This window comes from Equus asinus, chromosome 2 (assembly GCF_041296235.1).
Source record: "Equus asinus isolate D_3611 breed Donkey chromosome 2, EquAss-T2T_v2, whole genome shotgun sequence".
Lineage (NCBI taxonomy): Eukaryota > Metazoa > Chordata > Mammalia > Perissodactyla > Equidae > Equus > Equus asinus.
The window spans coordinates 129,253,765-129,268,299 of record NC_091791.1 but is presented as its reverse complement, the minus strand read 5'-3'; the positions used below and the strand labels follow the sequence as shown (position 1 = coordinate 129,268,299).

General features: G+C 37.0%; 1 protein-coding gene across 9 annotated transcripts in view; it reads left to right on the top strand.

The window, feature by feature from the left end:
* The window catches only part of LRRC49 (leucine rich repeat containing 49), a 137,880-nt gene that overhangs the window by 34,234 nt on the left and 89,111 nt on the right, over positions 1-14,535 (top strand). For 7 of the 9 annotated variants that reach the window (XM_014848223.3, XM_014848222.3, XM_070498953.1 and 4 more), the window contains one exon: positions 5,610-5,671. In XM_014848223.3, coding sequence (XP_014703709.1) covers positions 5,610-5,671 — 62 coding nt within the window. Of the gene's footprint in view, positions 1-5,372; positions 5,502-5,609; positions 5,672-12,978; positions 13,755-14,535 lie in introns of those variants that run through there. The other 2 variants (XM_070498965.1, XM_070498969.1) reach the window with 2 other exon arrangements.

Genomic DNA, 14,535 nt, shown 5'->3' with positions numbered 1-14,535 from the left:
GTAATAATGAAATAAAAATTCTAAGTGATAGATTATTTTATTGTTGGTTAATCATAAGTTTATTTTCACCAAGTGTTGCATAAAATAATTGTAAGATGGTATCAGATTTGATTAAATATGGTAATTTTATTAGCATACCTAATATTTATGTTTCCTGAATCTGCAGGCTCATATCTTTTATTAATTATGGGAACATTCTGAGTCTTTATATTTTCAAACATTGCCTCCTCCCATTTCTTCTCTTTCTACTCCTTAAACACCTACTAGGTATAGTATGGACCTTCTTCTTCTAGCCTTTGTTTCTTAAAATTTCATCATTCTTATTTCTCTCTGCTATATTTCTGCATTCTTTTTACTTCTTTATTGCCATCTTCCAGTTCACTAACTCACTCCTTAGTTTTGTTTAATCTCATTTTCAGGCCATCCATTGAGTTTTTAATAATGACCATAATTTTTTGCTTCTAGAAGTTCTGCATGGATTTTTTTTCATAAATGCCCAGGTTTCTTTCTTTATACTATTGTATTTTTTTCTTATGTTTTGGTTTCTTTTATTCCTCTAATAATTTTAAGCATAGCTATTCCATAGTCTTTATCAAATTATTGTATTTTCTTAATTTTTTGGCAGTTCTACATTTGCTACCTGAAGTTTCTGCTGACTCTTGCTCATGCTATTCTTTTCTTCAACGGTTAGTAGTTTGGGATAGTTATAATGCTGTAAAGCCTGCGTTCAGTTTGTGTCTTTCCAGAGAATTTTACCAGGAGTGTTAGGGGCATGAATGCCAAAGATCATTTTTTCTGAGGAATCTTGTTAGATCATGCATGCAGTGTAAATTTGAACTGCAGATTCAGGTGAGGAGAGGCCTATGATTATGAAATTGACGCTTATTCTCTTTTTTCCTGATGGCATTTAAATCTAGCTAACCTAGATTGTAAAGACTGGAAATCTCTGTAGTTAGAGTATTAGTGCTTGCTTAGTAGTGTGGTTTTTAGTTCCCTTTTATTTTCTTTTTTGTGGAGGATTGTAACAGTATGTGGAAGAAAATCAGACTGGAAGAGTAGCTTGCAGCTAGTGACTGATAGCTGTTTCCATGTAATGGGTAGTGAGCAAATATAAAAAGCAGATATGCATATTAATGCCTTTGGGTAACAAAGCCAGATAAGGACTTTTTTCATTGACATTTAAATGTCCAACTAGAGTTGTTGATATGATGGCTTACACATGCTATTCCTCATTTAATACATGTCTGTGTCACAAAGTGATGACTATAGCAAGTAGTTATTTTGGAATTAATTTAATAAACCTTTTTATAAAAAGGAGTACTTTTTTCTTTGTTTTTTTCAAAATTACTCAATACTTTGTTAATAAATCTGTTTCTAGTTCTCAAAATTAAAATAATTACCCTTCTATATTTTTACTCTGACTTTTTTATATGACAGCACAGCTGACAATGGGAGTAGCTATGATTTTATTCTCGTCATCTTTGTCCTGCTTGATGCATGCCAAAGCCTCTGCCTCTTCACCTCTTCTGCCTTATTCCTCTGCAGGAGGCTGCTCTAAAAATAGCTCCAGTGGTAGATGTTTCACACATGGTCAGGTTGCTGACTCATTTCATTCTTTTGTGAAGTTTAGGAATATGGAAAACTGTATCTGAACAGAGTAGGACAGCATGTTTCCCAAATGGCAAGTCAGTATTCTTTTGAAAAAGAATTATAATCCTCTCAATACTCTTGTAGTGAGTAGTTTTATTTCCCTATTTTTAAAGAATTACATTTAAAAATAGATAAAATGGTTTTCAATCTTACTTCACAAAATGTTTTAAATGTGATTCTCAGAATTGTGTTTTGCTAAATATAATTAATTTGAGACTATGAGCAGATTACTAACAGATGAGCTATAAATATTCTCCTATATGTAAATAATTTCTTTCATCTTTTTTTCTCATCTTAGATATGTTAACATTAATGCTTCTTTGCAGTGGTTTCTCTGCCTGTGAAACAGTTACTTCAGGAGAAGTCTCGTCGGGAGGGTTTAACGCTTGACAGTGAAATAAATGTGCTGACTTTTTCTCAAAGCTATGAGGCTTTAGCTTTCTTACATTACCCTTAAACCCCCAATTCTCCTTTCCCCATCATTATACAATAATTATATTGTACTTTTTGGATAAGCAGATTATCAAATGCTAGCTCCCCCAAAATACCACCAGCTGATTAAAAAAAGCTGAGATTAGGGGCTGGCCCTGTGGCTGAGTGGTTAAGTCTGTGCGCTCCGCTGCAGGCGGCCCAGTGTTTCGTTGGTTCGAATCCTGGGCACGGACATGGCACTGCTCATCAAACCACGCTGAGGCAGCATCCCACATGCTACAACTAGAAGGACCCACAACGAAGAATATACAACTATGTACTGGGGGGCTTTGGGGAGAAAAAGGAAAAAATAAAATCTTTAAAAAAAAAAAAAAAAGCTGAGATTATTACTGGCAAGAAGAACACACTGCCTTGACATAGTCTTAGTAATGTCTTTGAGGGAAAAGGAAGGATATTTATTTTTGAGATTTCTTTGGGGTCTGGTTTAAGGTGGGTCTTTCAGTGCAGAGGCTTGATTCAGATGGATGAATTTATGAGATCGTAGATTAGGAGTGTCTGGCATAGCAAGATGAGCTTTTCAAAGTGAATATTGGACCATGGTATTCAACTTTTCTTTTCTGGCATTAATGACTGTCTCATTTCCCCCCATTAACTGAAGGTTCAATTTACCATTAATTAATGTCCAAACTCCCCAACAGAACTGTAAAATTTCTCTTCATATGGGCAAAGATGTCAGGTAATCTATCTGTTTCATTTCCTGCGCTTGGAGATGCCCTTTCTAGACCCTCTGTCCTCTGTCTCTCACATAGACTGGTTACTCTCAGGCCTGCTATGGAGATGTTATTCTTGGATTTGTTGTTGCCTCCCTCTGACGGTGAATCTACTTCCTGGATCTTACATATCTCCATCTTTGGTTTACTCTTTCATGTTAGAGGAGCCATCTTCTAGTAGCTTTCAATAAGTCTTTGTTTTTCTGTAAATAACTCATGCATAGATAAATGATATGATGAATATGTTTTTCTTTTGTTTATTGTAATGCCAGAACTTCATTACAAAGTATATCTCAGAATTGCTAGAAGAATTAAAGAAAATTTATGATTTTCTTATAGAAATGAATTTTGGAGCAAAAGTGATTGTGGGTAATTATTTTGCTTTTTAAAGTTCTGGAAAGGGTGTCTGCTAAAGTGGTAACAGGAACATATGTAGTTGAATTCTGATTTTTATTTTTTCAGTTTGTTGTGAATATCTTTTTATGGCTCTGCCAGATAATGACAGTTTATGATTTTGAAAATTTGATAAAGACTTCTGGTAAAATTTTGTTACATAAATGAAGATAAATACAAAACGTTATAATTTAATAAGACAAACTTTAAAAAACCTTTTCTCACAAATTATAGCCTGATGTAATGTGAGTTTATGTTTTAATAGCAAAAAATTATGTCTTGAAAGGTTTCTGTAGTCTCTGAAGGTGGCAGGCTGGAATTCAAAAGGACAATTTTTTTTAAGATGCCTTGATTCAATGGAGATCCAGGCTACCGCTTCTCAGTGTCTCCCAGTTGGATGTCAGCAAACAATGCTTGTGTCCAGAAATATCTCAAGTAGATTCCAGGAGGAATGTGGGAGAAGAGAGTCCCCAAGAGTACAGAGAGGGCTTTCGATTTGGCTGTGACTTCTTATTTCTAGAGACCAGATAGGAAGCAAGCTACCATTTCCTTGGAAAATAGGGCCCTGGAATAAAATGAGCTCTACCACTTGTCCGTCACTCCTCCTCCACCCCACTTCCCTCTCATTTCTGGGAATATCAGAGAGAGGCAGCTGGTAGAAATGATTCAAAAAGTTTGCCAACATATAGAGCCTAATACTCCCTGAGGGGAATTTGGCTGCCTTCCTGTTTTCTGCAGACTTATTCCTTGACCATGGTTGAAAAACTTAAATATCACTAACTCACATCTGTGGAACAGGTTTTTCAGGGGTAAGCCTGATAGTGGTAATGCCAAATGAATGGTATACATAGCCAGTGTTTTGATCATTGGCAATTGTATTCATTTTACAGTGTTTAGGATCTAAGGGGTTGAGAGAAGCCTGGAGAATGGTACACAAGGGAAGCTACATACGAGAATGTCCTAAGCCAGATTCATTTCTCCTGTGCCCTCTCAAAAACCAATGAGAAGTGACTGCCAAATTTTATCACTTTTATATTTTCTTTGTATAACAAGCTTTTAAAAATAAATAAATGAACCGTTTTTGGAATAGCTGGGTTTGTTTGTAATTTTACTGCACATCCTAAATTCTTTCAGGGGTCTTGGAGTGGTATTTTTAAAAGGGATGAAGAAAAGGGTGGAGGAAAATGATGACTTGTGGAAACAGTAATACAAGTTTTGATTTAGGTTTAAATATTGGTGACAATAATATATAAAATGTATATACTTGTATTAGCATTGTTCAAACTCATATAACTGGGAGTTATTGTAAATGATATTGCCCTTAAAAACGAAAAACATTTTATGTGAGTAGTACCAGTGTGCAGTATTTTAACGGACAGAACACTGAAAGTCAGGATAACTAGAATCTTGTCCTGTCTCTGCCCCTAGGACAGTAGGTAACCCTGGGGCACCCTCCCACCCCACTCCCACCCTGCGCCTGCAACAACCTTAACTGTTTACTTTTTCTCATTAGAATAATGAGGTTGGAGACTAGGTAATTACTTCACTTCCTTTTCAGATTCTGTTACTTCAGTATATGTCATACTTTCCGGAAGATTTGTCTTTTCCCTTGATGAAATTAGGTAGCTTTGTATGTATTTATTTTGTGATTTTTTTTTTTAATCATTTGGGCCAAAATGTTTCAATATTTGCTAAGGGTAGCTGTATTTAAACAGCAGTGGCTTGCTTTGCGTTGCTATACCTAAACAACAGGGTAGATTTCCAGTTGTAAGAACCTCTGATTCTTGCTTAGATTGGAAATTGCCCTTAGGTGCCCTTCAGTGACTCTGTGATCTGCTTTCATTTTTATGGGGGAATTGTCAGTGTATTGGTTCATTGAACACCGAGTGGTATATTTCCAAGGGTTTGAGAATAGTGAGGTAACTAGCTGTGAAAGTTATCAGTACTGCTTGGAAAGCTAATTGCATAAATTTACAGTTTAAAGCATTTGAACAGCTTCCTTTTAAAAGTGATTTTTAACAAATGTTTGATCATACTGTATTTGTGCTACCGTTGAAGTGCTGAAGTAGCATTTTGGATTCTTTCCCAAAAGCAGGCTTAAAGAGGCTGGCAGCAGCCTCTCTTCCTGCTCTCTTCAGAGCTCTTTACCTTGCCAGTGGTGCAGCTCGTTCTGCCGATGCACTGAAACCCTCCCATTTAATCTGCAGTGGAGAAAAATGGAGCTCAATGTCCAGTAGAAATCAGTAGGCTAGCAAGGTTGCAGTAAATAGAAATGACTATATATTTCAACGGCTGAGCAAGAAGACATGTACAATATTTTTTTTCTTTCAGCTGATTAAATTTTTGCTTTCTGTTTCCTTCTAGAGAGATGTGGATAATTTGCCCTGCCTCCAACGTCTGTTTCTCAGCTTCAACAATATATCTACGTAAGTGGAAACTCCCAACTTGTCGTTTATTAATAACTTGATGGTGTGGGTTCTAGTGCTTTAAGTTAAGATTATAAGTACCTTGGAGAATTTTGTTGGTATGTAAGATTTTAAATTGGAAAATAATAGGGCCATCTATGACAGAGTTTTTTGTGGAAAAACAGAGCTCTGGTGTGTATTAGTGCCTCTAATGCTAAAATGATGAAATTTGTATGGTATGTGCTTTTTGTTTAGTTATACAATTGTTTAATTGCTCTTTAGTAAAGCATGTGTATGTGGAAATGTCAACATATGTTTTGCTGTCCTTTGTGTGACACTTACTGCACTAATCAGTTAAATTAGAATTTCTTCATAAATTATCATCTACAATCTGTAGAGCTACTAAGCAATTTTGATATAGCAGGCTACATTTGTCATTGAGCCACTTGGTAATTAGATTATAACTTGTAACCTGGGATCCCTACTTAGAATTAATGCTGCTAAGAGACTGTATATAGAATATATAAATAAATGAATTTTATTTTTCAAAGATTTGAAGTATATCTTCCTTTATATTGTAATGCTCTCATTCAGTGTCAACCTGGAAGATTTCAGAACTGGAGCTGAGACAAGCAGTCAGACTTTTCAATGCAAAAGGACCTCTATTCGTTCCTTAATTCTTTGCTTCTCCTCCTTCCCCCGGCCACTTAATTTGAACTAGGCTTTATAACTACCCCTCAGTTCTTCAGTTTCACTTCAAGGCTGTTCTTTGAACCTACTTTTATAACAGTGTAAGAATTAAGTATAAAAGAGTCTAGAGCACATCTCTTCCTGAACTCCAGGCCTGCGCTTTTGTTTATTAAAAGCCAGTTTACTTTTTGTGCATTTTCTGTTTGCATCTTTTCCTCCTCCATCAGACTTAAGTGTTAGCCCTGTATCCCTGTACTATATCTCTAAAAGTTGGAGATTAAATCCAGGTGGTAAGCTTTGCATATCGGCATTATTTCAAAGAAAATACACTTAGTCTATTTTCTCTTCTGTGAAAAAAATATTAAAGTTTTCTGAAAGACTTTTCACATTCTTTTCAGTTTATGTTGAATGCTGTTCCAGCTGCTTCTCTATCTTGTTGGGGAGGTAGGATTTCTTTTCAATGACAGTGGAAGGGTCACTCAATATTCTTTAGGGAATTTCTTCCTAAAAACCATTAGCAACTGTTTTGAGAAGATAGTTTCTCTTTCTCACAATATGTTGTTTCTCATGTCTCACAGTGTTAGCTGTTTAGGTGCTGAAAACCCTTAGATTCCCTCAGCCTATCGTGGACCTCAGTACTTTCTCTTGCTGTCTTGTTTATGAGGAGTCATTTAAAGACAGACATAAATTTGAGTGTATAGGGGTTATGATGTTCCCAGATTCCCAGGATACCTGGATTTCTGAACTCCTGCCTCTGCAAGGAATTGTTTATAATTGCTTCTGTGTAGGGAATTTTCTTCGCAACCTGGAAAAGAGTTTCACCCACCCAACCAAATAAAGATAGGATTAATGAGATTAATATTTATAACTTTCTCTAAAGAGCATGATTTCTCAAGAAATTGAGATGTGTGAGTCAACAACCTCAGGGCTTTCATTTTCGTACTAATTGCTGTCTCTGTGTTTCTACATAGGCTTAGCCCTTTGCCTTCCTCTTGTGCTTCCAGCTGGTCTGCTTTTGAGGCTAAATACATTTTCTGCTTTCTTTCTCTTGATGCTTGTGGTCCAGGAGATGGTGTAGAGAATATATTAGGTCTGAGGTGGGGAGCATTGGAGAGAGCAGAAAATGTTTCTGCGAACTTGACTGAAGACACACATGTCTCAGATGGCTGAGCTATCAGATACCTGTAGTGATAACTATAGTATCTTTTCAGGGCCTGAGTGCCCTGCTATGGTCCTGGCATAATAGAGTTGCCTGGTTTTACAGTTTAGTGACCTAGAAGTAACAGAGGTCAAGAAGTGCAGAAACAGCAGTGTAAAGCTGGACTCCCCCTAGAAAACTCTCAGATAGGATTCAGCAAATGAAAATATCCAACTGTATATCCTTTTGGGGGAGGAAAAATGTATTGACTGTTATGCACTAGGGCTTCCTAAGTTTTGACCAAGTTCTTGGATTCTTAGAGGTCCATTTGCATAAACTATTAGGTACCTGGTGGAAATTCAGAAAGTTCCAAAATGTGATGGCACTCTATTCAATTCATAGAATTCCAAGATGAGATGAAGAGGTACCTATATTTAATGGTGCGCTTTGTGGACAGAACTCTTTTTGTATGTTTTCCTGCAGATACTAGAACAGTGCATTTAGTTCTACCAGTAAGCATGCAAGATATATTTAGAGAATGAATGACACGTAAGCATGACTGTGTATCTGAATAGAACCAGTGCTTCTGGTTAAATATCCCTCAGAGCATGAAGAAGACAGAGACACAAATAAGTAATGATAATACAGCGAGTTAAACTTAGTTGTGGTGAAATGCCAGAATATTAGAAAATGTAAGTCATCCTGGGGAAGGGAAGTGAAGAAAGCCTTTCCAGAGGGAGATGGTATGTGAGCTGAGCTCTAAGTTGAGAGTAGGCCTTCGTATGTGAAGGATACTTGGTCATTCCAGGTAGAGGCACAACCTGAGCAGAGCTGATGCAGAGGGCTCAGCGTGGACTCTCTAGGTCCACCCTCTGGGGACGTGCAGTGAGATCTTTGCCCTCCCCCTCCCCTTTCCCCCATTCTAACCCTGGGCCCTCCTCCAGCTCACAGAATGCTGGAGGGGCCTGCCAAAGTACTCTTTATGATGATCACCCTGAGAGAAATGTACTGTGCTTAATCAAGGGGATCAGTTATATCTGATTCGTTCTTCAGACGTGTTCATTCCGTTATTCACCTCTTCTTCCGAGGTACTATTCATCTGGTTGATTTGGTTGTTTTTCTTGGCTCTCATGATCTTAATTTCTAAGTAGTCTGATTGTATTTTTTTTCTAATGGCTTATTCTTATTTTATGAATGAGATGAAGTTTTTTTGATTTCTAGAAATTACTTTTCCCTCTTGAAGTTAATACCTATATTCTCCAAACAAAACAAAGAAACAAAAATGCTCTTTCTTTGTTTCCTTATTTCTATGATTTGTGAGTGGCAGTTCATATTTATGAGCGTCTAGGTGGATTTGTTTCCTCAAGATAAATTTAAAAAGTCACTATGAATGCGAATTATGAGTACAGGATCTCTGTCTGCAGAGGATGTAGGGTAGGGAGCGAGGAGGATGTCCACCTGTTTGGACTTTCCTTTAGGATGTGCACAAGAAACTTGCCTCTAGGAACAGGAGCTCCTTTTTCATCTTGGCTGCCAGAACTTACCCAGAGCACTGCCCTTCTTCTCTCATTGTTTTCGACCTAGGGACAGTTCAGGAGTCAGCCGCTCTGAGAGTGAGACGCTGGCAAATTGTTACCAAACCTTCAATAATTGCTGGGCAACCGAGCCACATCTGCTGTCAACACTTGCTGCCTCTGATCTAGGCAACATTCTGTGGTTCTGCCGGCAATACTTACTTACAATGTAATGATCCGTTCATGTCAGGCTCTTCAGCAATTTGCAGTTTTACTGATTCCATCTGCTTTATATCTTCCAGAAATTCCTTAGTGTTTTGGTCTCCTGATAGAACTCCCCCTGGCTTTCTACTACTGCTAGGGATATTTTTGTACTCTTATGTTCAGTCATTCAAAGAGATTTTGAGAGGGTGAAGAGAGGAAAGAGCGTGTGCTCAGGCAGCCGTTCCCATAACTGTCCTTCCGTTGAGTGATTTCCCCAAATAGGCTACACATAAAAATGTCCTTGGAAGCTTTGATAAAGATTAACTGATAGAATTCATGAAGAGAGTTGAGCAGCACTTGGGACGTAATGAGTGCTCTCTAAAATTAGTTATTCTCACAATGCCCGTCTGCTTACCTGCCCTGCCCACCAGCCATGCCATCGAATGGTGGGCTCTTTGAGGGGAAAAATTATGTCTTGTTCTCTACTATAATAATCCATAGTGCCTAACATGTAGCATAACTAATGCATTCAGCAATTCATTAAACAAATATTTATTGAATGCCTACAAAAAAAATATCCTTGGAATCTTTGAAAATGCATAGTCCCTGGTTCACTGCTGGGTGGTCTTCTTCAGTAGATTTGGGATGGGGCCAGGGATCTGTATTTTTTTAAGGCTTCTCAGAGGATTATTATGTACAACTTGATGCTAGATTTGGGAACCACTGAGTTATGGAATCCCCAAATGAGAGTATTTGCTAACTTAGAGATTACTGTTTTATGTAAAATTTCCTTTCACAAGGAAAAGCTTTGTAAACAAAAATATTTGTCAAGAATAAATATGTGCTACCCTCAGGAGGTAGTTTATGATCTGTAACCAAAAACTGGGGTGTTTCGTCAGTTTCATCTCTTCTACACTGAGACAGTTGCAGAGTTCTGCTATTTATTACAAGGTTAAGTTGCAATTGATTCTTCTCTCCAGTTTCCCTCTTCTTTAACTCTCCAACATAGAAAGTTTTTACAAGGATTTTTTTTTTTTAGGAACAGAAAGGAAGAAGAGTTTATACTTCTAGTGCCTTGATTGCCTAAAAGGGAATGGTTGCTATCGCTTTGAGAACTGAGAGGAATTCAGTATCATTGGGAAAGTAGTCAAATACAGATGCTCCTTGACTTACAATGGTTCAACTTAGGATTTTTTGACTTTAGGATGGTGCAAAAGCAATACACGTTCAGTAGAAACCATACTTTGAATTTGGCTAGTAATATCTGATACGATTCTCTCTCATGATGCTGGGTAATGGCAGCGAGCTGCTGCTCCCAGTCAGCCATGCGAGCACCAGGGTAAACAACTGATATGCTTACAGCCATTCTGTCCCCATACAACCATTCTGTTCGTCACTTTCAGTACAGTATCCAATAAACTACATGAGATATTCAACACTTTATTATAACATAGGCTTTGTGTTAGATCATTTTGCCCAACTGTAGGCAAATGTAAGTGTTCTGAGCACGTTTAAGGTAAGCTAGGCTAAGCTATAATGTTCACTAGGTTAGGTGTATTAAATGCATTTTCAACATGATATTTTCAACTTATGGTAGGTTTATCAGGATGTAACCCCATCATAAGTGGAGGAAGATCTGTACTGGTCAAGGTCAGATACCAGCCCAGGACTGTTGGCTTCTTTTTTTTTAATTGTGGTAAAATACACATAAATGTTCCATCTTAACTATTTTTAAGTATATAGTGTAGCAGAGTTAAATATATTCACCGTGCTGTGCTGTCTCTCCAGAACTCTTTTCATCTTGCAAAACTGAAACTCTATACCCATTAAACTACAAGTTCACATTCCTTCCTCCCCCAAGCCCCTTGCCACTACCATTCTTGTCTGTCTCAATGAATTTGACTGTTCTAAGTACCTCAGATAAATGGAATCATACAGTATTTTTCTTTCTGTGACTGACTCATTTCACTTGGTGTAATGTCCTCAAAGTTCATCCATGTTGTAGCATGTGTAAAAATTTCTTCCCTTTTTAAGGCTGAATACTCATCTATTATTCTTGAGGTGGTGTAGAACAGACTAGAAGAGGGAGTTTGCAGAAAGAGCCATGCTTGCCTCTCCATCCTCATTGCCTTCCCACAGTGCCCTAGACTCATGTTCCACTGAACTTCCTTAAACATCTCATGCTCGCCCTTGCCCACTCAATCTTTGTATCTACCGTGACTTCTCACAGTAGCATTTTTCTATCCTCTTTGTCTGAATAACTCCTGAGCATCCTTTAGATCTCAGATTAAATGACACCAAGGGTTCTCAAGCTTGAATATGCCTAGGAATCATCTGGAGAGTCTGCTAAAATGCAGCTTTCTTGGACCCATCTTCCATGAATTCTAATTCCGTAGTTTTACCTGGGGCTCAGGAATTTGTATCTCTAGCAAATGATGCAGCTGACTTGAAAATACCATGGTATGTGTTTTTTCAGACTTTGAGTTAAACCCATACAGGGATCCTAAAATCAATTTAGTGGTTCAAGACCAGGAAAATAAAAATAGAATAGAAAATATCAGAGTTTGTCACGTGTTGTAAGGGCAAATATTGTTTCACGAAAATTTTCCAGTTCTAACTGTGTATGGATGTATCTATGCATGCATTTGTGAGTGTGTGTGTATCATTTTACTATAGGTATGTGGGAACTGGGTTACAGTGTAAATATATATTTCTCACTATGGATTGGGTTAAAAGAGGTTTGAAAAATACTGTGGGGTCTTGATACATGCTTTCATAGCTTCCTGTATTTCCACTGTTATTGCAGTGGTCGTAGTTTCTTGTGCTTTTGTTTTAAATTGTTCTCCCCGCTGGACTGTAAACTTGACAAAGGCAGAGGAATGTGTTTACTTTGCTCACTGTGGTCTCTCCGGCACCTAGCGTGTATATGCTCTCAGTAAAAATACTACTATTGTATGAAAAAATTTTTCAAGGAGAATTTAGTCCCTCAAACAGAAAGATTTTTCTGTGCGGTCTAAGAACTTGTTTTGGTGGGTCCTCTGTCAGGTCATTGCTAAGTCATTTGGACCATGTTTAATACCCAGACATGTAAGGTTTAAAGGCTTAAGAGATGGAAGTTCTCTTGGTAGTGGTTTCTGACTTCCAGGTCAATCTATTGATTTTTCAGCAAGGATCTTGCCCAGAACTTCTAGATGTGAGAAAAATCTATAGAAACTGAGACTTCCTGTTGGACAGTGGTATATCAAGGGTAGGGTGGTGGGAGTGGTCTGCCCCAGGGTATAGACAGTAAAGAGCTGTGGTATCAGTAAAGCATTTAAAAACAATAATAAAACTGACTAAAAATAATTTTGCCTTTTATTATCACCTTACACTGGAAATCCTAAACAATGTCAGGGATAAAATATTCCTCTTTGCCAGTGTGGACCTCTCATATCTCCTTCCTTCCCTTAATGAGGCATGCTATTTGGACTCTGCTTTCTTATTTTATGATGTCATTTAAAATTTTAAGCTAGGTTTCCATTTTCTTTTTTGAGGAAAGAATGCTGCTACACGTTGTCTATTGACCTCTTTTAGTAATTACAGTATCCCTAAAGGTCACTGAACTGCAGGCTTTGGGCTGTGACTTTTCCTTCATTATATCCTCCTGCCTACTTTCAAAATTTTACTGAAAGTGGTTCATAATTTTACCTTTATCAGGAAGTCATTCTCTTTGCATTTTTCTCAAGCTATAACATGGTAAGTTACCCTGTATGAATTATATATTCAGAGAAGAACCTGTTTCTATTTAGGAAAAGCAGAGAGACTCACACTGCCCTGCAGTGGTCTCTTTTAGTACTGGTTGATATTTTAAGGAGGAAATTACTTCACTGACCTTCAGAATGTACCGGTATTTGTCATGAACTCAGGTGGTTACGTAAAGTGTTCCTACAGTTGAGGTATAGGGCTTTACTCTTGTACTTTCCAGGATTGGACGTGTCATTAGGTCATTTTGGCTTGAAGGAAATTAATTTTCCTTAGTTCTAGTATCCAGCAAACTGGTAGAATGCTTTCAGTTTTTTCCTCTGTGGCTCAAGTTAACAACCAGTAATGTGTGAACCTTCTTACTAATTGAATAAAGCAGAAGACATCAACTATTGAGAGATCTTTTCTGACCACCTACTGAGAAAAATTTTCAATTTAAGAAATGACTACATATTTGTTGAGAAAATTTCATTATCGGTACCCATTTAGCTACTTAACTCCTCTTGAGGTGTTTGCCTAATGGCTGACATATGATTCATCTTCAGATAAACATTTAATTGCATTTTCCTAAATGTTATGCACCTCATCTAAAGAGGACCTACAAAAATGAGTTCTAAAAATAGGGGCTTCTTTTCCATCCATTGCTCTTTTATTTCTTAGCCCTGAGCAAAACTCCCACAGCGTGCTAGGGCATAGTTACCTAGCATCTGATGGGCAAGCCGAGCTCCAGCTTTTGAATTCGTTCAGAAAGAAATAGGTGAAACGTCCACAACTATTGACAGATTTGTTCTCCCACTTCAGAAAAACAGACTTTGAGGTAAGTTAAATTTGTTTTATCGTGCTCAGAGTTGACATAATTATTGGATCTAAACTTATTTTACTTAAAACATAAAATTTTTACTAAGTAATTTTTATGTAATTTTCCGTTGTATCCTTATTTTAATATTATTATAGGTGACTTTTCTTTTTATAGATCAAAAGTAGAAATTATTTAAAAATATTGTAAAACATAAAAATGTTTAAAGTGGACTGATTCTTTTATTCCTTGTTTTTAGGACATTCAGTTTGTTAGATGACTGTGCTATTTGTAATACTTTGCATTCTAATAGAAAGTCTTGTTTGAATTTTTCTACTAAGCTAAGGATTACACAGTTTAGTTGATTTTTCTCTGACTTTTATTTTTGTGTTGCAGTCAAAATGACTTTTATTTCTGTTAGTTTTAAGTGTTTGTTGATTTCATGCTAGACAGATTACTGACTATATAGATGGAATATTAACACCATTATGCCACGTACTCTTGTCAAGTGGCAATATTATCAAAGACATTGGAGATATTAACACCATTATACCACGTACTCTTGTCAAGTGGCAGTATTATCAAAGACATTGGAGATTTTCTTCTGATTTAAGGGAACCAGCATTAGTGCTGTTTACACAGTATAATTTTGAAATTGTAAGATTATCCTATTGATGTTCTGCAGTTAAGTAAGCAATAGAAACCAACTTCTTTATATGCCTTGTGTACCTTTATAGTATTCTGTACAGTTATAAATTCTACAAATTTTTTGCTTTAAGCTAGCATTTTAAAATGAATGGAC